The sequence below is a fragment of the Ictalurus furcatus genome, chromosome 9 (genome assembly GCF_023375685.1).
Source record: "Ictalurus furcatus strain D&B chromosome 9, Billie_1.0, whole genome shotgun sequence".
In the NCBI taxonomy this organism is placed as follows: Eukaryota; Metazoa; Chordata; class Actinopteri; order Siluriformes; family Ictaluridae; genus Ictalurus; species Ictalurus furcatus.
In genome coordinates, this window is record NC_071263.1 from 17,745,288 (window position 1) to 17,771,535 (window position 26,248).

The following is a 26,248-nucleotide window of genomic DNA, read 5'->3' on the forward strand; positions in this document are numbered from 1 at the left end:
TCGTAAGATGAAGATGAAAAGGAAGACAAGAGGCCAATTTTACCGGAAGAACTTTTAATGGAAATGTACAAATCGATGTGAGCTAGCTAGCCTGCTATAAACTGAGTGGGAATCTATTTCCGCTTGCAGAGCAAAAATAAACAAAACATCTGGCCACGTTGTGTCCGAAATGTTCCATACTTTATATACATTTTTTGTGTGTTTATAGAATTATAAATGCAATTTACAACTTCTCTGCATTAGCCTATAGTTTATTTTATAGTTTATTAAGTACTAGAGTTGGGGAATTTAACATGCAAAATTTTAATTATATTCTGCTGAAATGAATGAAATGACTCGGAAAAAGATTCGTTCATTTTGCTGAACGAGATTCAAAGATCCGAGTCAGTAAAATAATCCGCAGTTCCCATCACTACGAAGCAGCAGATCTCAATGAAGTGTAGTCATATTCAGTTTGTTTATCTTAAAAGAGATATTTTAAGAGATCTTAAGAGCAGGAACCGGTAATTGTAAACCTATTTGAATGGCTGTAAGTAATCAAATGATTATCTATGTAGTCTCTTCCAGTTTATTTTGCGCTACGTTACTCAGTGGGTCGCGCAGGTCTAGTGGCTCACACTGGGAGTCCAGTGACTCGTACATATTAATTGCTCCGCGCCGCGCGTTTCTCCGGAGTTGCTCAGTTTGGACCAGCCTTTGAGTTGTTTGGCTTCCCATAATCTACGCACTAGCCACTAATGAGATCGGGTGTATTATAACTCGCGCATGCGCAATCACACCAGCTTCGTTGCAAAAGCGGGAGGATCATTGAAATTCCACCGACAACGAGATTATATATAACTATTAACAGACACTGAGAACGCTTACAACCGAAACTCCCTCCATAAATGTTAAACAAATGTCTCCTAACAAAACGCTTCATCACATCAACGTTTATAAGTCTTAACTTTCTTAAACAGCACGTTTTTAAATCCCTTTAATTTTAGTCTTTTAGATTATTTTCAGCATCAACTGTACAAGTCCCTGTGTATGAGCTGGTACTATAGAAACAATAAAGTATTAGAATGAGCGCATTAATATTACAGCTGGAACTACTTGTGAATAATGCACACCTTCAAACCCAGAAGTGTGACCTTTTAGTTTATCCCACCTACCCTAGAAAAACGGATCGCCTCCTGCATTATGAATCAGCTAACCAATCGTACTTACTGTCAGTCTGCCGATCAAATAGCGTTATTATTGGACAGGATATGAAGTGTTGGCCAATCGTATTCCGGGATGTGGGACTTTCCGGAATACGTGTGGGAAAATAAATAAGGTTGATATTAGCTGACTACTTCCGCTCTTGCGCACAAGGCACATGTTTGTGTTGCTAATAAATATAAGGTCTCCCTCCTCTGGATGGAGACTACAGTGTGTGGAATATCACGTTGCTTTTCTTTTCTTTTCTTTTTTTTTACTCCTGAGATTTAATTAAAAGTGACCGTTAGGTAGCTAGGTGAAATTATTTGTTTAAATAAAGAAAATAGTGCTGATGTTGAAGTGATTTCACATTTTTTCACGCTACACTTCCTGACAGGAATTTCACACTTGATCACAATTAGTGAGCCTGAGCAACTGATGTTCATTCGGAACGGAAAACAATCCAGCTTTGTGTTAGATAGTTTTGCACTACACAACGCGACTATTCGTTTGATTTGATTCTATTTTTTGTTTAATTCACAAATCCTCAATGGATCTCAAGAGACATGGATGAAGAGGCGTCACTTGAGAGTTACTTTGACCAGTCAATTGCCGTATGTTGAGATCTTGGACTCACAAGTATAGTGTGGTGCTTGAGATGATTTTCATCTTCTTCATGCCATAATTGCTTTTAACTGTATGCTGACTTCCACCAGGGTTCCTCTGAGTACATATTTGGCGGGGATTTGGGTTTGCAGGGCCCACCACAGCTTCAGGATCCCTCTTTCCTCTCCTCCTCTATCTCCAAACAACAGAAAGAAGTCTCTGAGGATCTGGACCTGAGCTTTCTGCCTGATGAGCTTAGTGCTCAGGGTGAAGGGGGAGAGAATGCAGGAGTGGACTCTGCAGAGGACAGTGGTGTTTATCTGGACTGTACAACTGCAACGTCGACTGAAGCAGACACTGATGTCAATAAGAGTCAGCCTGCAGCCTCCCCCTTCTGCAACCTCCCTATGACCCCCATGACACCCATGACCCCTGTCGCCCCTGTGACTGAACGTTCAGGAATCATCCCACAACTACAGTAAGATATTTTACTTTTATTAAACAATTAAGAGTTTGTGATAAGAATGGACACACCTGAGTTAGACAGATTATTGACGTCTTGATTGATTGTTATCTTCAATAAACTACAAAGTTTATTATTTGTTTAATAATATTAAGCAAATGACAAAAATCCAATTGCAAATACTTCACTGACGGTCAGTAGTTATGTCTATGGATTTATCTTGGATCAATGAGCAGTGACCGAGAGAAAACAATTACATTTAAGACAGTAATCTTGATGTTAAGATTACAGATATTAGGAGGGGAAATAGTTAAGCATTTACAGTTTATAGTATGTAAAAAGTACAGTTTTTGAGGCAGCTATTAAAAGCTACAGTGCATAGGACGTGTTGTTAATAGGGGAAAAAACAATTACTGACTCAAGGGAGAAAAAAATTCTTTATATTATGATGTTCCTGAGCTTCTGTGGCTCACCCTGAAAGTCTTGTAATAGTAATTCACAGTCAGGTGTGTTGGGTCAGAATTGGAGAGAGTTTTGTGCACACACATTATATGCCAGCTCACATACATCAAATGTCATCACACAGAAACTTTAGAAGTCTGCACAATAAGTGAATTGTTTTTTCCATCCATCCATCCAGCCATTTTCTATACCGCTTATCCTACAGGGTCTTGGGGAACCTGGAGATTATCCCAGGGAGCATTGGGCACAGGGCAGGGTACACCCTGGACGGGTGTGAATGTTTGTGATTGTGCCCTGCCAATCCATTACAGGGCACAATCACATAAACATTTACATACCCATTCATACACTACAGACACTTTAGACATGCCAATCAGTCTACCATGCATGCCTTTGGACTGGGAGAGGAAATCGGAGTACCCGGAGGAAACCCCTGCAGCATGGGGAGAACATGCTAACTCTGCACATACAGGGGAGTGGTGGGAAACCCCCAAACCCCCAGCCCTGGAGGTGTGAGGTGAATGTGCTAAGCACTAAGCCACCGTGTGCCCCATGAATTGTTTTTATTTTTATTTTTTTAACACTTCTATAATACCATTAACATGACAGGTTATTTAGATCCTAAGAATCATGAACACCTCCCAAACCGCATACTATCATACTCAACAGCATATCAGTACACCTTTGGTATCCTTAGTATTTAGGCATCCTACTTAATGCACACTATATGGTCTGAGTTATCTCTGAATGTGTAGTGACCAGCAGCCATGAGATTAATCTGTGCATCGAAGCACAGTCCATGTTACAAATTGTTCTTCCATGATTAGTTTATAATAGCTTTTTCCACTAAAGATTGTCAAATTTGAAGATCTTACATTCAGCAGCTTTAAATATGAAAGAATGTTGTATATTTGGCATGTAAAGAAGCACAGATATGATCACAGGAGCTCTGAGGTTTACTTGTGGTCAGTTAGGGTAAACAGGAGAATACAGGGTGTGCTTGGCACTGGTTCTGGAGAGCATTTTTCTAGCTCTGGCTTTCTGAATTTCTATACCCTGTATTTTTCCATTGCTGAGATGTTTGACATGCCCTTCTAGCTTTGTGGGATATGAACATGTGATAACAGTAGGTTGTTGTGTGCAATTTGATCTATTTTTACCATTTGCTTATTGGGTTACTGTATTGGATTAGATGCTTTCTGAGTGAGCCAACTGCATTTTCATGTACACATATTAACCTGCGTTTGGTTGTGTACAGGAATATAGTGTCCACAGTAAACCTGGCTTGTCCTCTAGACCTGAAAGCCATCGCCCTTCAAGCTCGAAATGCTGAGTACAATCCAAAGGTAGGTCTAATTTGAATGTGTGACACTGGGCTGCATAGCATTAGATTTATTTTCTGTTGTATTCTGCTTTCAACTCCCTGCTGAATCTGAGATCAAGGAGGGGAAAATAAATGAATTTAATATGCATGAATATTTACAATAGCAGAATGTAATTACTATCAACACATTGAAAATACTGCCTTTAGTACTGCAAGCTCTTCCAATAATGCTCTTCCCTAGCGTTTTGCTGCTGTAATTATGCGGATCCGTGAACCCAGGACCACTGCCCTCATCTTCAGCTCAGGAAAAATGGTCTGCACTGGTGCAAAGAGGTTAGGAAAATGCATCTCAAAAATCAAGTATATCAAATGTAGTAATTGGTGGTGTGTGTCATGGCACAGTGTGGTTGGTTGTTTAAGGGCAGCCTGGCATTGAATAGAGTAATTTGTAGTCATGTTAATATCACATTCTATCACTTTAACATCTCATTTGAATAAGATTTTATTTATTTCCTGCCAGTGAGGAGCAGTCTCGCCTTGCTGCAAGGAAGTATGCCCGGGTGGTACAGAAGCTTGGATTCCCAGCCAAATTTCTTGACTTCAAAATCCAGAACATGGTTGGCAGTTGTGATGTGTGTTTCCCCATACGGTTGGAGGGCCTGGTTCTGACTCACCAACAGTTCAGCAGGTTTGACCAAATAACTGGTCCTGTTTTAAAGTAATATAAAAACTCACTTCTATATAGTAACTCAGAGTTGTTATCCCTCAAGCTATGAACCCGAGTTGTTTCCTGGTTTGATCTACCGTATGGTGAAGCCACGGATTGTCCTCCTGATTTTTGTGTCTGGAAAAGTTGTTCTTACAGGTATGATGTGGTCATATGTTGATAATCAATTTTAGCTTTAATCGTCGTATTTATCATTCGAAACTGGTTCAAACTTCAGGTTTCAAGTGCCAAAATTATTTCAATAGGCATATCTTACTTTTTATGTAATGCACAGTTCCCAAAAAAATTAATTATTGCAATGCAATAACACTGAATTAAAAATGTATATGGAAACGTCTGTTAACGTTTGTAATATTTCTAAGAAATTGCAAAAACCAGCCATGTCCTGTACATTATGTTTTGATTTTTGTATTACAATAATTGTTTTTTTTTCTCCATTTTGTAAATCTAGGTGCTAAAGATCGCTCCGAAATATATGAAGCTTTTGAGAATATCTACCCAATTCTGAAAGGATTCAGGAAACAGTAAAAAAGAAACTGCACTTCTACTTTTTATTGAGTTCTGATATGTCAGTATATGAGGTGATTGTCTCTGTTTAGATATGTACTTTTATTGAAAGTGATTCGTTAAGCTTTCACTTGAATCAAACCTTTTGTTATGGGACATTTTGTATTTTGTTTGCAAATATTGAGCATGTTGTTTGTATGTGTTTCTGTAACTGTGCTTACTATTTGAGTGGTTAGAGAGGTAAATGTTTTGTTAACACATTTTGCTACATAGTAAACTGAAATATAAAAGTCTGATTTTCTGACAACTGGTTCTGATTTTCATACTAGAAAAATGACACAATCCACCATGCTGTATCAGAGCCTATGTGCATGTCGTGTTTGCATTTCTCATGTTGCATTGTTTTTCACAGCTTGTTCTCCAGGCTCACCAACGCCCAATTCTCCTGACAGAATGTTCCTCTAGCCGTGTCTCTCGATGTAGCGTGATAAAACAGTTCTATTTCAGTATTGTAGCCTGCGCCCTGTTCTTTGTACATCACTTAACAAAGCCGAGATAAAACGATTTGTGCCAGATTTACTAATCGGGATCAAGTGGTCTAGTTCAGTTATTCAAACGCAGCCAAGAACTTGATGCTAGGTCTACACTATATGAACCCTTTTGTGGTTCTTCCCCAAACTGTTGCCACAAAGCTGGAAGCACATAATTGTGTAGGAAGTCTTTTCTTTGCTGTAGCCTTACAAGTGAAAATCCCTTCAGTGGAACTAAAGGGCCCAAACCTGTTCCAGCCTGACAATGCTTCTGTGCACAAAGTGAGGTCCATGAAGACATGGTTTGCCAAGGTTGGAGTAGAAGATCTTCAAAGTGGCCTGCACAAAGCCTTAACCTCAACCACACTGAATACTTTTGGGGTGAACTGGAATGCCGACTGCACCCCAGGTCTCCTCGCCCAACATCAGTGCCTGACCTCAGTAATGCGCTTTAATGGGCAAAGCCCCACAGCCATGCTCCAAAGACTAGTGGAAAGACTTCCCAGAAAAGTGGAGATGCATATAACAGCAAAGGGGGTCTAAATCTGGAATAGGATGTTCAAAAAGCACATATGGGTGTGATGGTCATGTGTCCACAAACTTTTGGTCATTCGGTGTATTATTATAGAACTTGATTCTATAGTGTAGCCAGGTTGAGATGTCTGACATAACTGCATGCTCCTTCTTTGCCTGGCATAACTGCATGCTCCTTCTTTGCCTGGCATAACTGCATGCTCCTTCTTTGCCTGGAAAGGCAGATACAGTCCCCTCCAAAAGTATTGGAACAGCAAGGCCAATCCTATTTTTTTTGCTATACATTGAAGACATTTGGATTCGAGATTAAAACATGAATATGAGATGATAGATCAGAATTTCAGCTTTAATTTCCTGATTTTACATCCATATGTGTTAAACAACTTAGAACATGGCACCTTTGTTAGCAGACAACCCAAGTTGCCATGTTACAATATGTAAATATCAGGAAATGAAAGCTGAAATTCTTTGTTGCCTCATATTTGTCTTTGGAGCTCAAACTCAAATGTCTTTTATTGTATAACAAAAAGAAAACTGGCCTCGCTGCTCCAATACTTTCAGAGGGGGCTGTATATTGATCACACTGAGCAAGGGTCTCCTGTTAAAGGGGAACGCCCATTTGATCTTATTCGCTCTATTTTATGTGCTAATATAAAGACAGGTAGGATGGCGCAGTGCACGGCATTGATTATGCAAACATTCGGCTAGCATAAAATTGTATTTTTCATCCTTCTTGGGGAAGACAAAAGCGATTTCTATTCCCCGTTTTCCCCTGTTTGGGTTTTCGGAACATGATCGACCCTCCTCTCTCCGAGACCACAACAAACTCCTCTTTAAACGCACGCCCCTGACAACACTGTCATCTGAGCGCGAACATGTAGATTTTTTCCTTCCCAGTAACACGTGCACACGCTGTCTGCCGATTTTGGTGTACTTTTTATAGATAATAGTTAAATGCAAGAACCGTTACGGACTTGTTTGTTTTTTTGTGGGGGAGGAGCCGCAGACCCCCGTTTGTTTTGGAGAAGTGGGCGACACAAACTCACGCGCAGGCTAGGTGGCGCATGGCCTGCACACACGTGACTTGTATATAAACAAAGTGAGTCACGTGGTAGGGCTACAGGCGAGGCACAGTGGAGCAGCAACTCTTCAGTGAGATGTTTTGTTGTGGTGTAGGGGCAGATGTTAATTTACAGATTCAGCGTTTGTAGCTGAGAATGTTGTCGGACGCGACGTAAATTGTCCTGTCATATCGCGGGAGTACGGCATTACAGCGGGAAAGCGCCGGCGCTATGGAGTGTCCCCCGGAAAGCGAAGTGCGGGTGGTGGGGCCCTGTGAGTCGGGCAATGAGGGGGTGAGAGCACAGGCCCGAGCAACCAGCCGACAGTATCAGCCTTGTCCAGGGGCCGTGACAGTGTCCCAGGCGGCTGTAATGGTGGAGTCGGTGGACGACGCGGAGGGACTGTATGTGGCTGTGGAGAGATGTCCCCTGTGTAACACGGCGAGGCGCAGGCTAACCTGTGCCCGGTGTATCAGAGCTGGAGACTTTGTGTGCTTCGATGGTAAAAGTCCCGAACGGTATGTTCTGGTAATAACGTTGTGTTCCTTCACACATTAAACAACTAGACAACACAATGGTCTTGGTGACTATTTCACAAGAACCCCAGCCGGTAGATTACTCCGCTGTGGAGCGTTAATGGTAGCGAGCTCTTTATGTAAACAATGTGATTTGCTAGCTCATGCTAATGACGCTAAACAACGAAGACGTTTATAGCTAGACTATTCGTTAGTTTCTCATGTTTATGATAATACAGTTAATACGTGTCTGAAGTGTAAAAATAAACTTTACAGTCCTGTCAGTCTGTATTAAGCTAACTAAGTGTCTCGCTTCTCCATGAGGTTAGCCAAGGAGCAGCTAGCTAACTAGGTTAGCTGAGTCATAAAGTTAGCTATCTATTTCATATTGAACATCCTGCTGTCCTAAATGTTTAAACCTAATTGCTGTCCTAAATGTACGCACATGCCTAACTACTTCGTTTTATCCGTTGTGTATTACTTTAACTGAATGCATAATAACTATAATATTAGATCTGGGTCATTGGTGATTTGTTTAATCATACCTGAATTAAGACAGACTTTGTTCCTACGGTTAAAAAATCAAAAGAAAGAGAAAAAAAACACGTGTTTTGTGCTTGTTACAGTTTATTAATGGAGAATAGTGTAACACCTTATCAAATTAAAACGTGTGTGCCTGTAGATATACAGAGAAGCTGGAAAGGCTTCAGCAAACGAAGAAGGAAAAGGAGATTCTTCAGCAAGGGTAATTTTACGAGTTATGAGCCAGCCTGTTATGTATTATACATTACATGCAGTAGTTACGGTATCTGATGCATGCTAGATCCGTTATGGTTTGTAATTTCTGCTTTTTATACATTCAGGGTAATCAAAACCATGGACAAGAAGGTTCAGACAGACCAGCTTGTAAGTGTCTTCAGAGGACGATTTTGAACACAGATAATGTTGAATTATTTCGACCCTGGCTGATAGCCAGTTGTGATTATTTTGTTCATGGCAGAAATGGAAGATTATGTCATGTAAGATGAAGATTGAGCAACTAAAAGAGGCAATCTGCAGTGGGAATGAAGAAGTGAAGAGTGGTGGGTGTTTTAGAAAATGATCAGAGTCGTCATTTCCAACCAGCTTTCATTTTGTGTTGATCTGATCACTTCCTTTTCCACTGTCTCTTTTTCTTAAGGCAAAGATCTTTTACTTCGCTCTCAGGAAGAAGGTCAGAGACTGCAGCGCCGGGCAGGTCGCCACCAAGAGAAGAGGGATAAGATAGAGCGTCATAACCGTCGCCTGAGTGAGCTGTTGGAGAAGAGGAATAAAGAGCTGCAGAGCAGACTGGAGGCTCTGGCTGAGGTGCGGCGCGGTCACATCCTGGAACTTACCACCTACATCTTCCCCACACAGGAGGAGAAGCAGGGCAGCAGGTTTGAGTAATGAACTTAATCTGATGCCCAAGGCTTTTTCTGTTTTATATTTTTCAATATTGCCAGATTATAAAAGTTAAACTCACTGATACAAAGCACCACCTTAGGCTGTTCGCCTAGCACAAGTGGAATGTGATACTTCTCCACCCGAAATAGTCATGCCTAAAGTGGGTCAGTATATTTTCAGTGAACTGGGATAAGCAAGCTTTAACGTATCAGATGAATGCTTAAGAGACTTTTTAACTGGAGTTTCTGCTCTCCAGAGACCCTGCTGAAACTGCTGTAGCAGAGTATGACTTTGCCCTCACATCCAGCACTGTGAGTGAGTTAGCTGAGGCCCGACGAACAACATACATGTCTGGACGTTGGATCTGGGATGATCAGAATGGAGAGACAAGCATCAGCATCACTGGGCCCCATGTTACGCTGCCCAGTAATGGAGACTGCTCAGCATACTATAACTGGGTTGAGGAGAAAAGCACTAATCCTGGCCCAGGTAGAGTTTCCTCTCACTGCTCTCTTCACACTTTCAGATAGATCACACTCGGCAGTTTCTGTTGTAAGTTAGATTGCTTAGCCATGTTATGTTTGCAAAGGTTATCAGGTGTCTTGATATTGCTGTGTATGGTTTTAGACTGGAAAAATTTCTTTTGAAGTCAAAGAAGATATTTTACTCCATTGGCAGTTGCTTTTATCCAAAGTAACTTACAGTTGAGAGAGAACACCGTGCAAGCAGTTGAGGTGTAAAGGGTCAGCAGTGGTATTCTGGTTGTCCTTAGATTTCAGCTGCAAGAGTTTGATCTCTAGCTCAGAGTTTTAACCGCTGATCCATCTTTGCCTGAAATTAGTTGAACTAGATTATGAAGGCCATAATGTATATAATACAGTGTTCAACATTTATTCATGTACATTTGTAATGTTAGTGGCTGAATTTTTCATTTATTTATTTTTATTACTTTTTATGTAGAGCTGGATCACATCACTCCAGCGCACACCATTAGCGCCGCCCTCTGCTATGCTACTCAACTTGTTAACATTCTTTCTCATATTTTGGATGTCAATCTTCCCAAAAAGCTATGTAACAGGTAACGTACCATGTCCAGAGTTCTGCTCTATCACCATCTCAGAAGTTTGAATGGTTGAAATACAGATTATGTTGTCTTATTTATGAGAAGTCATGTTTTTCTCCCTTAAGAACATTTTCTTTGAGAAAGTAGCTGATGAATTTCCCATAGATCCCATATTGCATTTCCTCTTGCCTTTATCGCTTGCCTTTGTGTTGTCTTTGCAGTGAGTTCTGTGGTGATAATTTGAGTCGCTACAGATTTACTCGTGCTGTTAACAAACTCAACACCAACATCCTACATCTCTGCTTCTCCCAGGTGACGCACTCATAAATTTATTCTCCGAAAACACATACTTTCACTAAGTCAAATACTCGTGATATAATATCCATTTTCTACATCAATTTGTCCTCACAGCATGTAGACAGTGAGCTACTACATCCTCACCACACACTGAGAAATATCATGTTTCTGGTCTCCCCTGAGAACAAGAACCTTGGCAGGTAAGCGTGAATAATAAAAAAATTAATTTTCTTATTTTTACTAGGTAACATATTAAAATACTTACATAATGAGTGGCTGTTTTATTGGGTGCACCTAATTAATTACCTACATTCACTTTGATCAAAACCCACAAACTCTGCACACACACACTCTACCGTGTCTCATTGCTGTGCTGAGAATGGTCCACCACCCACGTAATATCCAGTCAGCGGCGGTCCATTGTCGGTCCCTTTACACTGTCGGATGTTGTATGACTGGGATTGTCAAATGATGGCACGGGTCTTGGTTTTGTTTTCTGGTCCTTACCCATCCACCAAATCATTTTTACCCGTATTAAAATAATTTAAAATATTTTTAAAAAGGCAAAGCACTGAATACTGTCCTGCTGTGACCTCATTAAATTAGAGCAGAACAAAACCTTTCAGAAGCCAAAAACACTGCTATTGTTACTGATTACACAACACACGGTTATTAAATGCATGAGGAAAAAAACAGGAAGTCATGATGAAATAATACTCAAATATAGATGTGCATCTCTATCAGCATTGTGGTCTTAAATTAGATCCGTCACAGGCCTAAGTTTAATGTAAACCTTGTCGAGCAGTGGTGGCTTTATAATAATAAATATAATAGTAATACATTTTACTTGAGTAAATATGTAAAGACATATATTTTTACCTTCTGTTTGTTTGTACCCTTTTGAAACACATTATAATTTTGACCATTGTAATTTAACAGCAGTTAAAGTGTGTGTGTGTGATGCAAAAGAGTGGGTGATTTGATGAGTGACCAGAACTTAGAAGGGGTAAGAACGAGGGTGTGTCTATGTTAAAGTGGGAAGTATACAAAACTGAATGTACATTGTAGTGGTCATTTTATCAAGTACCATTAAGTTTAGCTACAAGGTAGTAGTTGCATAGTCTTTCAATACAGCAGATGAGTGCAGCTTTGTTTTTAAAGATTTTTTAATTGCTAAATGCACTGCTATGTGTGCATGTTGTTTCCTGCTCTTTGCACAGGACTGGACCATTTGAAGTAAGTGCAGATTTGGAGGACTCTATGGAATTTTTGGAGCCTGAGGCATCAGGTGCTGCAGAGGAGAGTGGAGATGATGCTGTAACAGATGAAGAGACAGACTTGGGTACAGACTGGGAAACTGTCCCTAGTCCCCGATTCTGTGACATTCCCTCTCAGCCCATGGATCTGTCTCAGAGCACAGCCATGCAGGTCTCACAACCAGCAGGAAACGCAGGAGGCATGATCTCCTCTGCTGCTGCCTCGGTCACCTCCTGGTTCCGTGCCTACACTGGCCAGCGCTGAGGCTGAGCTGGGATGTTAAGACTGCTGTAGCTATGCAAACAAACTATTTGTCTCTCCCTCTTTTATCAAATCTTATTAGAAAAAGTGATTGGGACTTTGTCACTTGATTGCATGTCAAGAACAAATGTGTGTGATTTAAAAGAGAGGGAGGGAAAGAATGCTATTTCTAACCTTTTAAAAGTAGGAATGAGATCTGGTGAACTGTTTTGTTTAAAAGAAAACGCCTGAACTTTTGTATTTCATGCACATTGTAGGATCCCCACTATTATCCAGTCAGTAATGTTTCCTTTTTCCTTCCTTTAAAATTTGGTATATAGAGGAAGAATACCAAAATAATCCTTTATGCAGAATGTCATTTTTGAATTCAGAGCATGATGCACTATGTTTCACTTTATGATAGAAACATTTTATTTATTGAATAGCAGCATAAACATGCTGGATTAGCTGACAATTACACCCATCTCTAATATTTTATTAATGATGAATTATTTCTGCTTTATTGTTTGATGTGGAATGCTCTTTGAACAACTGGCGTAGTTGGGTTAACTATTTAACAGTACAAAACAGTATATAGTGTAATATGTCACTCACCACTGGCATCCTAGATAGTGAGTTCAGGCTTTGGTTTGCTTAAAAATGAAAGTGTATCTTTTCACCAGTTATTTAAAATCCCTGTTTGTATCTTGCAACTGTGTAAGGTGTTTCAGTTTATGATTAAACAAGTGGAGATTTTTAATTATATTGGTCATTAACTTTAAGGATTATTGACGTTTGTTCCACTTCTACTCTGTGCTCTTCATCATGACCTGAGTGATGCAATGATGCATTTATAGGATGGAACACACTTTAAACCTGAGTGAGGTATCAATACCACCAAATGTATACCATTATATTTATGCTTTGATAAAACCCAACATTACTGTGACATTATTTGCCAAGAGTCAATGAGAAGCAATGAGCTATTTTCATATATTTTATTGCCCAGTGAATTGTGTTCATCCACTCATTGTACTGTGCACTTAAAGGCCATCATTTATCAGGGAAAAAGAAATGCCAGTATATACATAAAGGGGTGTGAAAAGTGGGAAAGGCCAACAATACTTGGATACATTTGGTTATTGGCAATATTTCTCTGCCCAAACATTAAGTATTTACATATTATTTTCATATAGCTCAAGGCAGGATTAGTCAAATCCTAATTTGAAAGACCAGACCAGGGAGAAGAGTGTAAAACATTTCACATTGCTTAACTGCAACTCATCTCCAAACACTCTGGATCAATCCTTACAGAAAAGAAACCACTCTCAAAATATAGCTGTGCCCACCGAATTTACACAGACATTTCAGTCTTGAACACAAAATAAAGCTCACCACTTTTTCCTTCATAAATCTCAAAATAGTAGAACGCATGTTATTTGTTTCTCCCACCTTTTTTAAGCTTGCATGATATTCACATTACATGTTTGCAATTCATATGTTCTAAGGGTATGACAGCAAAACAAATGCAGCTTGCAAATTTTCCAGGAATACACTTTATTGAAGTAAAATGCCTTATAAGGCAGAAACAGCATAAGTATTATAATAATGCTCTTTAAAACTCTGAAACGCACTTTGGAGACCATTTAGTTTACATTGCAATGGATACAGTCTTTTTTAAAAAATTTTAATCTGATGCCATCCAGATGGTCATAGGAAATATAATGCAATTGACCGGCCTCCCTACATTCAAAGGTTCCCCTATTAGAAACACTGCATCATACTAGGGAGGTGCCAATACTTAAGTTGAAGGCATGCACATTGCCATTTTACAGTTTAACAAAATACTGTAAATCTAGAGGAAAGCAATGTGAAACACAGACATGAAAAGGTGTTCCACCCAAAGACCCATTCCAAGTTATAGAAACTCTTCACCCCATTATTATATAAGTCTCTGCTATGTACAGTGTAAACAACTGGGATCACCTTTCAGACCAGCCAGAAACAATGCTAACTAGTACATGATCCCAGAACATTTGTAGCTATTGAAATTACAAGATGGGCAAAGGGGGCAAATATTAATCTATATTAAGCTCTTTAAGCAAACTTGTCTGTAATGAAAAGAACAATGGATTAATTGTAATGAAATGTACGCTAAAACAAAGTTAGGCTTTTTGTGTCTAATATATTAAATGATAACGAATGGGAAATGTTTAAGTGTTCTCTGGGAAATAAGTTAGTGCGACACAAAGTGATGCTTGTTGAGAGTAAAAACAACGGAAAGTACCCTGGACAATTTACAAGAATTCAGCAATTAAAGATTAAAGTGCAGATCAACTTTAAGGACCTGAGTAGGCTCTATAGATGTGTTGGTGGGCAGAGGAGAATCTGATGCAAAAATACAGCCATCTAGTTAGTTTCAGCAGTGTGGATAGAAGCTGATTCAACATAAAAAAAAAAACTAAAAAACAACAACAAAACATAAGCTCATATGGTGGCAGAGGCACAAGAACCAGTATTCACCCACACCGGTTACAGCCACGTGGACATCTCTAACAAAAAAAAAAAAGCTCATACACCATCCCATTCCAGCAGACTACACATCTTCACTGTCCCTGCTTTTTTTATAAATTGGCATATTGATACTATGAAAGGCAGGGACCCACCGGTTGTCATGGAGTCCCACATTACAACCAGGTGTGTCTTTATGGGCGCCCCTGCAGCACATCCAGTAGCCAGGGCCATAGGGCAATGCCTGGCAGTAAGGCTTATGGTGCCAACGACAAAGTGACACATCACCACGGCCATAGCGCTTCTTACACTGCTTGCAGGGATCGTCTTTGTAGCGCGGATCACTGACCCAACGGGAATCAGCGGGACGCACACCATAACTCTCAATGATAAACTTGAAGTAATGACAGGTGCACTTGAGGGCAGCCAGGCTTTCAGTAGGCAGCAAACTAAAGATCCTTACAATGATGTGATGGGGCAGAAATGCCATATACTGTTGGGGCTCCAGAAGGAGCTGAATCTTAAAGCGGGTCTCCAAGAATTCATGAGACACTAGGCGACGTAAAGGCACGAGACCCCGATTATGTACACCGAACTCTTCTTCCATTTGCTCCAAATCATGACTGTCCCCCAATTTATCCATGTTCTCCTCTCTGAAAGACACATCAGCAAAAGGAGGTTCCAGTGCCTGTTTATGTGGTGCTGCCCCTCTCTGTTCATTCTTTTGGTCATTAGAGGAGTCCTCTGTATTTTGTGATATGGAGCTATGCTTAGAAATAGAGGAATATCTCTGCTCTGGAGGAGCCTGAGGGGGAGACTGAGCAAAGAACAGCATGCCTGGAAGAGGCTCCTCAATGCACTCATGGGTCTCTGAGCTGGCCAGAGTGTACAGGCTATTTATTGTGTCTACTTTAACACATGTCTCCTGTTCACTCACATTCCTAACTTGGAGTGCAAAATGCTCTGAGAGCACAGGCACACAGGCTTCTGGTGGGGCTCCAGGTTTATCTACATCACTAGCAACTTGCTCTGAGTGACTGTCAGCTCTCTCGTCCTGAGGAAGGCTAGGCAATGCAGCCTGGCTTGGCAAGACTGCAGAATATGGTTCAGATCCTGCCAGCAAAACACGTCCCACCCTCCTCCGCAGGCTGTTGTTGCGCGAAAGGTCTCCTCCATCTCTCATACTTTGTCTGCTGAGGCACTGAGATTCCAACTTGGCAACCATGTCCAGCACTCGCACGGATTCCTCTTCCTCATGGGCATCTGGTAGCTGTGGAGCTTTAGACACCTGATCACCTGGAGGAAGCAGTGATAGACCTTTGGACAGAGTAATTGTGCTGGAGCTTCGCAATGATGGACGTTTTGGGTCTACATGATCGCTAGCTCTCTGTTCCAGGTATGCCACCATTTCAACCACAGAGATCGTTTTTCCACCCTCTTCTCCATCTGTCTTCACAATGTCCCCAGCTATACCAGAGAAAGCATTTGAGTTTTTGTTGGAGTTAAAAAGTGCTGTGCAGAATTCAGACTTTTGTGCAGGAGGAGTAACGCATCTTGACTTGTCGAGATTTCCAGACCGCTTCCTTCGCTTTGCCATAGACCATTCACCATCCCAGCAACCTTTGCTTTTCATTGATACTGTCCGAAAATCTGTTGTAATCCCCTCTTTCTCAGAAGCTTTGTCACTGCTACCTGCTGCAATGTGACTACATTTCTGGGCGGTAAATATTGCAATCTTTTCTTTGGTGTTCCCAGGCTTAATGACTGCCCATATGTCCAACGATCCCTCTCCATCCTCTCCTTGGTATATTCCTAGTGAGCCTTCGTTCTCCATGCCAGTTGATGAGGAGAGTAGCACTAATGAGCTCGTGAATGTAGTGACAGAGGAGGAGGTCTTGCTCTTGTGACCCCATGAGTGGGAGAAACCCCCACTTGCTCTTGTGGGTGGGGTACTGCTATTGTTGGTGGTACAACGGAGAGTATTGGTGGAGATGACACTGAGGGGGTACCGGTTAACTGTGCCGTTGCCAGGCGAGCCCATGAGACTGCACGCTTGGCGAAAACCCCACTCAGTTCTGAGTACTCTCCGTTGACCCACAAGATTTCCTGTGCCATCCTGTCCCCCGTCCTGGTGAAGTTCTTTATCCTGTGGCTTAGGGTATGGCTTGAGGAGCATGGCTGAAAACCTAAAAACAGAAAAAAAGAAGAAGAAAAAAAATCCAACAATTTAGTCACAATTAATACGAGGAGTAAGATTTAAGCATAGCATTACACAGGTGAACCTCTTTGGGATTCATCAAATATGTAATTATTAAAACAGTGGTATCCGTTGTAAAGGCTTTGTTCAAATACTTAAAGGTCACGAGATATTCAAGGTAACTGAAACACAACAACACATGTTTGATGCCTTATTAATTTTCCTCTCCTGTCACAAACTGCTGAAGTGAACTGCAAAATAAAGCCATATATATGGTTATCTTTAATTGACTGATCAAGTGATCCTAAGGCAGAGCACAAGTAGGCTAATGGAGAATTCTGGTGGTGTCAGAGACAATGCAACAAACACTAGCTGTTCTCTTTGGCACTTGGACTAATACTAGGACCAGAACCACTCCGAGCCAGACACAGCTGGGGTATTACACAAACAGTCAGCTGACCAATACCCATCTGCTTCAAAAAGCCTATGAGAGAATAACCATGAGCAGCTGTGTGGGATGCCTCTGAGACAAGTGCTTATAAGGCAGTCCATCTCAGTGTGGACACACTAATGGGAATGATAAGTATGGAGCAGGTTCTCATTCTAATCGGAGATGATATTTGTAGTGTGTAGATAGTTGTTACTGAGCATAGTGGGGTCACTATAGGTTGGTTAAAATATAAAGAAAATAAGTTTTTTACTGATGGTTATGTGGGGTACACAAGAAATCTTTCCATCTGTATACATGCAGCCTTAAGTAAGGTCTGTTGACTTAGTGTTTAAAGAGTAAGCTTGAGGCATCCAATATGGCAAGTTAACAGTGACATATCTCTCCATGGATACAGACATTTACTGTCACAACACTCACACACCACACACTCTGACCTTACTTAGCAGCTGTAGGTATCATATATATAGCTTGAAGTGTGGCACTCAATCTTGTTTAATACCACCATTTGCTGGGAATCCACATGATCATAAGCCATCTTTCTATCATAAGGTAGAAAGGATATAGCCCCTCTGTGGAAGCAGAAAAATACTGCTAATTCTATACAAAACAACATCTCATTCATGTGTGCACACTCAACCCCATCTTTAGACACAAAACTCAAAATAGCCTGGGAATATATAGTGGCCATTATCTTCAACCAACTACATGGGATTGCTCCATTCACCACTACCTCCCAGCCTGCACATGAGCACTTGCTGGGTGGGAGTTGTTTCATACTGGAGAGTAGTCTGCTCATATCTAGCCCTCCAAGACTGATTTTTATCCATTACACAATCTGGCAAAAACATAACTCTAGCCCAAGCCTTGGCCTGCCCACAGAACTCAGACTTTCCTCAACACCCTGTGCCAAAACACGTGAGAGCTAATGATAATTTTCAAACGGAAAAAAGTAGAAGCGCATTATAGGATAAGAAAACAGACTTCAGTAAAAGAGCAAAACCAAAGAATGAGTCATGTTAAATGATTAGGTGAGCTCATGTTGAATTCAGCAACGCGCCTTGTAAAAGGTCCATGACTTCCCCTTTAGGGGGCTTGCCAAGGAAACTGTCCAACTCAGGAAAAAACAAGGATGAAGTCACAATTGTAGAGCCTGTTTTATGCCAATTAAAATGTAACAGCATTTTACCCAGGCAAATGCAGAGCATCTGGGTTTTCCTGAATCACTACACATGTTTATTTGGTGGTTTGCTAAAGCAATGTACAATTCTTGGAAAAATCTAATGTGTTGAGCTACAGTAAGACATCACTAATTATTTACCTCATTATACTGTAACTCAGGAGACACATGTAGGTTACAAATTATTTAGGTTAAGGTTATGGTGAATCGGATTTAACTTCTGATAAACTTAAACAAGAAGACCGGGGGGGGGGGCATGCTTACCTCCAAACTTTCTGTGGATGAGAGGTTTGGTTCCTTGGTTCCCTGTAAGGGGTGGGACTACACTAACTGAGTTTCACATTTCTGAGGCATTAGACTCCTCCCTCCAGTGCAGAGTGGTGTTTCTCTCCCAGTTTCAGCCCTTCAGCCACACTGCAAAATTCCAACACACAAAAGCATGGGCAAGATTAAAGGTCTGGACAAGAGTGAACATGAAAAAGATTTTAAAAAGGGAAGTTTCAAAAAGGAGATCAAAAAGCTTTCTGCACAAATGAACATCAGCACTGTGCAAGTGCTTCAATTCTATACACTCCATTGGTATCCATAATCCATTAGGAAAGCCAACAGGCAAGTGAGCCTCTGAGTCTTTACAGGCACACTGAAGGTTCTCTGGATAACTAAACGTGCTGAAGTCCAAATTCTTCGAGTCAGCATTAACTAGTGTAACAATATAATCTAGCAGTGCAAAAATCTTAGGTCAATCAGGTCAATATTAAAGGTGGGATAAGTGAAACAGTAACCAAAGAAGTCATTTAGTAGTAAGCTGATTTGTTAAGGATTCTGTTTAAGCTCACAGTGATTTTGAAAACTACACCATTATGTTTTGGCAACACTATTGTTTTTGAATCAGTTTCTCATTTTCATGTCCACAGTGGAATACGAAATTAAACAAAAACTAGCATGCTGGGCATGTGTTTGTGTGCCCTGAGTCATGACCATTTACTTCATTTCCACCATTTCCATTTATTTTGACAAAGAAATCTTTTATATGCCACATATAACATGAAATTATGATTTCTAAAAAATAAAAAGAAAAAGAATACATCATGGTAAGTTTAGTCATTTTTGGTATTGTAGAGATCATATGACAGTCACACATGGAGGTGGTTTCATAATTATCTACTTTGGAGAATGGATCCCAAAAGATTATGTTTTTTGGTAGTTGAAAACACTTAAGTGTGGATGGAAAAGCAAAACAGATACAAATCCACAAGCCTGCACCATGACTCTTACAAAATAGGCACTCACTGTACTGCACATGAGAGATGCACAAGGTACTGAAAGTTCAATGTCAATATCAGAATGTGGCAAGCAATTTGATTCTATAAAATTTCGTACATTCAATATTGCATTTAAATAGGCTGATGTATTCAAATCTGATACATTTTACTTACAGGCTAATAAAATTTCACATGCTAATTTGACTTGCAGTGGCTCCAGCAGCAAGATTAAGAACGTTTAGCTCCAATTAAGAAAACAAGTTTCTTTCCCTCAACATGCGGAAAAGAACAGCTCAAAAGAGTGAGATTTTTTTTCTTATCTTTTCTGATGAAAATGATTAGACCATAACAGTGAACAGACAACAAAACCAGCAATGCAAAAGCTGTTAAAAATCCCTCCACTGCAAAACAGGCAGCACAAGGAATTTGGTGAGAAATATGGCCAACAAGCACTGGGACCTCGACTTGAACATGTCAGACAGCTTTTACTGAGATTTTAATTCATGCACACATGTAACTTTTCTTCTTGCAGTGACTCATGAAGATTGTGAAACTGAATGTGTTTTCCATCAAAAGTTAACTGTATAATTTTATATGTAGCCTAATTTAGATAATGATTGATAAAATATTAGTGTTCAAAACTGAGAGGGTTGTCACACACAAAAATCGTATAGAATGAGCTGCTTTAGGAGAGAGTCATCTACAGTGTAGTTTAAACGTTGCTCTAAACGGTGTCTCCGCAGACAACTACGCCATTTCAACTGGATGGAGTTTTGCACACCTGCTCACTGACATGACGTCTGCACAGCTCAATTGTCTCTACACCTTCCCCACCCATGTGATGTCACTGGCTTGGTGTACAAGCCAGTATCGTGTGTATCTTGGTCTGCCTGGACCATTGAAGCAACAGTGTAAATAGAGGGGCACTTTCATATTTTCACAAGTCACTAAAATATCAAACAATAATACTTAAGAATATGTACTAACCATTTTTGTATACATTTAATTATATAACCGCTACTATTAATTGCTCTTCAACTTCACTTTTTCTTTCTTTTATTTTTAAATTAATCAAATGACTGTGTGCATGCAGCAAAATGAATACTGTAAGGCCTGGTTTATACCTCTGGGTTCATGTACTTATGAACATGTGAGTGTGGTGTTTGTGGGCAGTCACAGAAGTGTCTTCATACATAAAAGAAACATGAAAACTACAGGGCAGAAAATAAATCTCACAGCTCAGTGCAGAATGAATGGAGAAGCAGCTGATCAATGCTACTTCTGGGCTCTAAATCACAGATACCACACTATTAACTATTAAAGATCACCATGTATAATAAAAGCCCAATAAATACCATCTTGATAGATTAATAAATTATCCTCAGAAAGCCTCACAATAGGGGTAACAAAATCTGTGCATTAAACAGCCTTCAGGTGAATTGTGGTGAACACACAGCACTGTAGATTACAGCACTCTCCACCTCTATGTACCAAACTTACCCATAAACCCCTTCCCTGCACTGAGATCAATGCACAAATGTGTACATTTATAAATATTATAAAATTATTAAACATCCTTAACATGCGTACATTGTTCTCCCCAGTACAGCACGGTAGTAACCGATACCCGTTGAACTAGACTTGTATAGCTGAATGGCTGGCACCGTCATGAACAACTCAGCTTCAAGATGAAATATGAATGTCTAATGATTAGCCAATGGCTACGCAATGTCCTCGCATGTCTATATAAGGCAATAATCAATACGTTTAGAATATCATGAAAAGCGAGACAGATCCCACATCATACTATCATCACCCCACTATACACATACACACACCTCTCAGTCTACCAATAATGAGAATGCATACCAAACAGAACTGTGTGAAACATGTAAAAGGGTTGTGCTGGAAAAAAATTTATAGACTGCACACTCTTTTATAAGCTTTCAAAGCACACACTACCTGAACTTTCTGAATAATAATGGCACGCATTCAAAAGGTGGAGACAGCTAGATTACATAATGCAAGTTCTAAAACAGTGCAGCTGCTACAAACTGATCCTGGTGCATGTACAATTTAGAACCTGTAAAAAAAAAAAAAAAAAAAAAAAAAAACCACAAACGTATAAATCAGTGAATCTCACCACAAAAGTAGCACAACTCAACTGTAGTGTTCTTTAACACCATCTCAGTAGATCATCTACATCTTGTCAGAAACAATGAATCGTACTTGTGTGTAGGTCAGTAATAAATACAATACCCTGAAGCACTGATGCAGATACTGTACACCCTGGGCCTCAGTTCCAGTGTCTCTGTATCTACCAATCTGCTATGCCTTCAGATATTTTTAAGCAGTTCAGTTGTCAAGAGACCTGCTAAAACTGAAAGTTCTTGTTCCCCACACTGTGGTCTTGCTATTTCAACACACTTGGCAAACACTTTGGACCTGTTTTCCACATTCATCCCTGTTCTCTTTCAAGACGTACAGGCACTTTTAGTACACTTTTGGAGCTATTGTACAACAAATTGCCCTCTTGTAAAACATTATGCTCATATTTGTGTTCTTGTCTTGCAAACACACTCACATGGTTGTTTTCCATTTGCAAATGCAAAATATTTTGTGGCATGGTATTCTAATGCCCAGAACATCTGTCTTGGTTGCAAAAGGTTAGGTCAAAGGTTCAGTGTCTTCACTGACATAAAAGAAGTTTGTTTAAGGGTAAGAGTTTATAACCATTCAATGCCAACTCTTAAATGTCACCCATTGCATGATAATTCTGTTAAGGGTGATGTTTCGGTTGATGAAAACCTGATCAACAACGAAAAAGAGAAATACTTCTAACCTGCTTTCATTCGGTCATCACCGCTAGGGAGTGTTATATTTCCAAGTAAACAACATGAAGTCTGTTTTTTTTTTGTTGTCCACCTTCCTAGTATTAGTGCAATAAATCAATCACAATCCTGATAAAGTTAGCAACTCTGTTGTTCTTTGAGCCTAGAGGAGCCCTTTCCCAATGAGATCATTAAACTTTTCAATGATACTTTGTTTTACAGCAGTCCAGGCTCTGAATTTCACATCTCCTGAGAGAACGTCACACTGGCCTTTGTATATGATCAAATATATTGTTACACAATGGCAGGCCCTAAATGTCAGATCAACAAACATGTCTACATCTCAACCAGTTCACATGAAACAAGAAACCATTAATATGGAGCAGTAGTCTGAGCTATAAAGGTTTCAACACTGTTCTCCCAAGCCAGATTTCTCTCTGTAAAATGGCTGTCCTGTATGCACATATATAAGCACTATACTATATATTTACAGTAGACAGTACTGATAATATTGGCTATGTCTAAACCAAAGCATAATGTGAGAATATTTTTGAGCAACTGCATCAAGCCTGCACTGGTAGGGCAGTTTCAACAGAGATTAGTGTTCCTAGTGTGTCTGTAAATGGAAAGATCAGTCTTTACTGGAATGCTCTGAACACACCCTGGGACAAAGAGCATGAGGATGTGTGCTCATGTGTCTCTGCTCACAAATATACACACTTGGGTGCAAGCAACTACTGGAGAAAACAGAAACGGGCATGAATATGGAGAATGTATTATCTGGGAATACACGGGCTCTATATTTCACAATCTGCTCAATTATATGTCTTAACTAATGTGAACTGTTACACATTCTGATAAGAATAATCCTACCTGCCACAAACTACTAATACCTTTACAAATAAAGAGACAGCAGTCTCATTGAAAGTAAAAAAACAAGCACATCATACAAAACAACCAACATAAAACTTCTCTAATCTACAAGACAAAAGCTTGTCGCAACCTGCTGTACGAAACTTGCCTCACCCAGACTAAGGTTTTTTAAGCAGCTCTCAGAGGCTTGTCAAGCAGTTTTAGACCCACCTACTTGCACACAGACCTCTGCTACATGACTCCAGGCAAAGCAGGCAGACAGGTTTTCTCCAGCCAAATAACCACACCAGTCAGCAGATGACCCCTTATACGAGCTGGAGGGCCTAGGACATTCAAACAGGCCTTATATATATAGGCTCCAGACGACAGACTTTCATTTTTTATATACAAGGACACTTCCTCAATCAGAACAAAACGCAGTTCCATATGTTCAAATATGACATCTACTTCTTAGAGCAGAAAAACACAAAACATGCCAAGTCTGGATTTGCTTATAATGCTTGGTCAACTGTGACGACGTAAATGAAATATGCCTGTATTGAAACATGATGCATTGCATATTTTAGTAAAATGCTCTAGCCTCAAAAACTGTTATTATTGGTATTATTACCATGGCGACATATTCAGTCACAAGTTAACTGTTAAAGCTGAATCAAACATTAATCACAACTGACCTGCATACTGGTCACTGCATTCTTATGTACAAAAAAAATAAATCAAAAGAGGTAACTTAAGCATTACAAGAAAGATTACAGATCCTATGGCAGAAAGCATGACACGATGGCCTGCATTCAGCCACACTTGTTTAACATATGCCAGTGACAGAGAAACATGCAGCTGATGACTGCAAAGGAGCATATAATTTGCAGACACCAAGTTTTGAGTTTGAAATTGACTAGACAGAGACAAAACCCACTCTTCTCTCTACTAGCCTACAATTAAAGCAGTCAAAAGGCTCCAAAACGCTCGTCCCACTTCCCTGATTACCCAAAAAAGGTCCTTTGGTAGCATCTGCTGTTGTTAACTGCAGACCTGTTAATCACAATCCAGGCTTGAGTTCAAAGTTTGGCTGGAAGCCTGAAGTGAAGACTGTGAGTAACAGTGTCCTATGTTTTGGAAGGAAACTTGAGTTAAAGCAGATGAACTGAGCGTCATGTGGCCGTCATTTCTAGGATGTACAACAAGTAGGTATGAGACTCGAGCTCAAATCGTATTATATTAACCTGACCCTGATACAAGTATTAACGTAAAATTATACAGAAGACTCCAAACATAAAGGGGAAGGAGGGGAAAACAACAAAATTATACAAGATAACCTAATAAGCATCCTACCCTATTTTAGGCCAGAGAAGACAAAGACAAATAAAGGTATTATTATTATTATTATTATTATTATTATTATTATTATTATTATGAGCTAGTTAACATAAAGCAATTATTACAACAGAAATAACTCAACTCAGCAAACACCACGAAGTTATTTCCCTAGCGTATCTATGTGTTAGACAGCTATCCAGATAGCAACAATAATATATAGTTAGCATGTTAGTAAAGTTACAAGATGGTCCAAATAATAATCGTAATGGGGGGAAAGCCCTATGTCGTTTATTAAAGTAATATTTGACAGGGGCTCGTCAGGTCAGACAGTGTTGTTGTTGTTGTTGTTGTTATGATGCCATGTTAACTCATAAGATGCGTCACTACCTACAGTATGAAAATATTGAGAAATCGGTTGTGGGAAGTTCACGAGCGTGAAGTCAGCAAGCTATAGATAAAACATTTTTATTAAATACCTTATGAACCTCCACCATCGACTACACGGCTGTCCAAGATGATCCTAGAAACAGTCCGCTAGGTGGCTGGCCAACCTATCACGCTAATTATACACAGAGGCAGCATCGGATAGTTAGCCTAGCTTAGCTATCTGCCGAACCACAACTTGGCCAGCTAGCTGGTTTCACTCGACAGATCAATCAGCCACGAACACGCAGCTACAGCCAGGAAAATATAGACAGTTAGACAAAAATGTCAGATGTAGCTTTTACTTTTCAAAGGGTCTTGAATACAGTTTTGAAAATAAAAATGCAGAAATGTTTGATCATTTAGTAGGAAGAGTTAGAAGCGAGTCAAGCTGACCTGGGCAAAAAATAAAGTCGAGAAATAAGACGTTATAATGCACTTGCTGGAAAAATTCCACACCGCGCGTCTTTGTCTTCACCATCCAGACTGATTCGTGAAATCGCTCTATCCACTTTTAAGCCGTAAATTTAGTGTGAGTTCCTGCGCCTCCCGTCCCAACATCAGAACAGCATAGAGACAGACGAGCCGCCTGAGCCAGATATAGTTGCGCGCTGACGTGACGTACACGCTCTCGGGCACGCGCACGTACAAACCCGCTGAGGAGAGCACAGGGGCCAAGTCACATTCCCATACTGCACCATAGTAAAGAGCTCAAGTTTCTACTTCTTCTTGTACGGTTTATTGGCGGTTGGCAAACCAGCTTTTGGTGCAGAGTTCAAGCTAAATATAATTTCCCCTTTATATTATTGCATAAAAATACAAAGAAAACAAAAAGAGTTGTTTGCTAAGCCGTGCGCTTTTAAGCGTTTCAATATCTTTTTGGACACTATAAAAAACAAACTTAAAAACATGATTAAAACTATCCCTCCACCCATTTTCCATACCACTTATTCTACACAGGGTCGCAGGGGAGCCTATCCCAAGGAACTCGGGGAACACCCTGGCTGGGGCGT

General features: G+C 40.1%; 3 protein-coding genes across 5 annotated transcripts; 2 read left to right on the forward strand and 1 right to left on the reverse strand.

The window, feature by feature from the left end:
- Positions 1-1,050: 1,050 nt before the first annotated feature.
- tbpl2 (TATA box binding protein like 2) lies at positions 1,051-5,743 on the forward strand. Of its 2 annotated transcripts, XM_053632615.1 has the most exons (7): positions 1,051-1,796; positions 1,899-2,266; positions 3,972-4,059; positions 4,279-4,370; positions 4,558-4,725; positions 4,808-4,902; positions 5,216-5,743. In XM_053632615.1, the coding sequence occupies exons 1-7, from the start codon at positions 1,749-1,751 to the stop codon at positions 5,290-5,292; spliced, it is 936 nt and encodes a 311-aa protein (XP_053488590.1). In that variant the 5' UTR covers positions 1,051-1,748; the 3' UTR covers positions 5,293-5,743. The 2 variants fall into 2 exon arrangements, with proteins under 2 accessions (XP_053488590.1, XP_053488591.1); XM_053632616.1 differs by lacking the exon at positions 5,216-5,743 and having other exon boundaries at positions 4,791-4,920.
- Positions 5,744-7,387: 1,644 nt separating this feature from the next.
- Positions 7,388-12,956, forward strand: atg14 (autophagy related 14). The gene is made up of 10 exons (XM_053633015.1): positions 7,388-7,914; positions 8,594-8,656; positions 8,775-8,817; positions 8,912-8,993; positions 9,092-9,329; positions 9,593-9,825; positions 10,297-10,414; positions 10,621-10,711; positions 10,811-10,896; positions 11,917-12,956. The coding sequence occupies exons 1-10, from the start codon at positions 7,628-7,630 to the stop codon at positions 12,215-12,217; spliced, it is 1,542 nt and encodes a 513-aa protein (XP_053488990.1). The 5' UTR covers positions 7,388-7,627; the 3' UTR covers positions 12,218-12,956.
- Positions 12,957-13,101: 145 nt separating this feature from the next.
- fbxo34 (F-box protein 34) lies at positions 13,102-25,888 on the reverse strand. 2 transcript variants are annotated; one of them, XM_053633014.1, is made up of 4 exons: positions 25,632-25,888; positions 25,289-25,486; positions 18,794-18,943; positions 13,102-16,890 (listed from the first exon to the last, which is right to left on the reverse strand). In XM_053633014.1, the coding sequence occupies exon 4, from the start codon at positions 16,878-16,880 to the stop codon at positions 14,790-14,792; it is 2,091 nt and encodes a 696-aa protein (XP_053488989.1). In that variant the 5' UTR covers positions 16,881-16,890; positions 18,794-18,943; positions 25,289-25,486; positions 25,632-25,888; the 3' UTR covers positions 13,102-14,789. The 2 variants fall into 2 exon arrangements, with proteins under 2 accessions (XP_053488989.1, XP_053488988.1); XM_053633013.1 differs by lacking the exon at positions 25,289-25,486.
- Between the last annotated feature and the right edge of the window lie 360 nt (positions 25,889-26,248).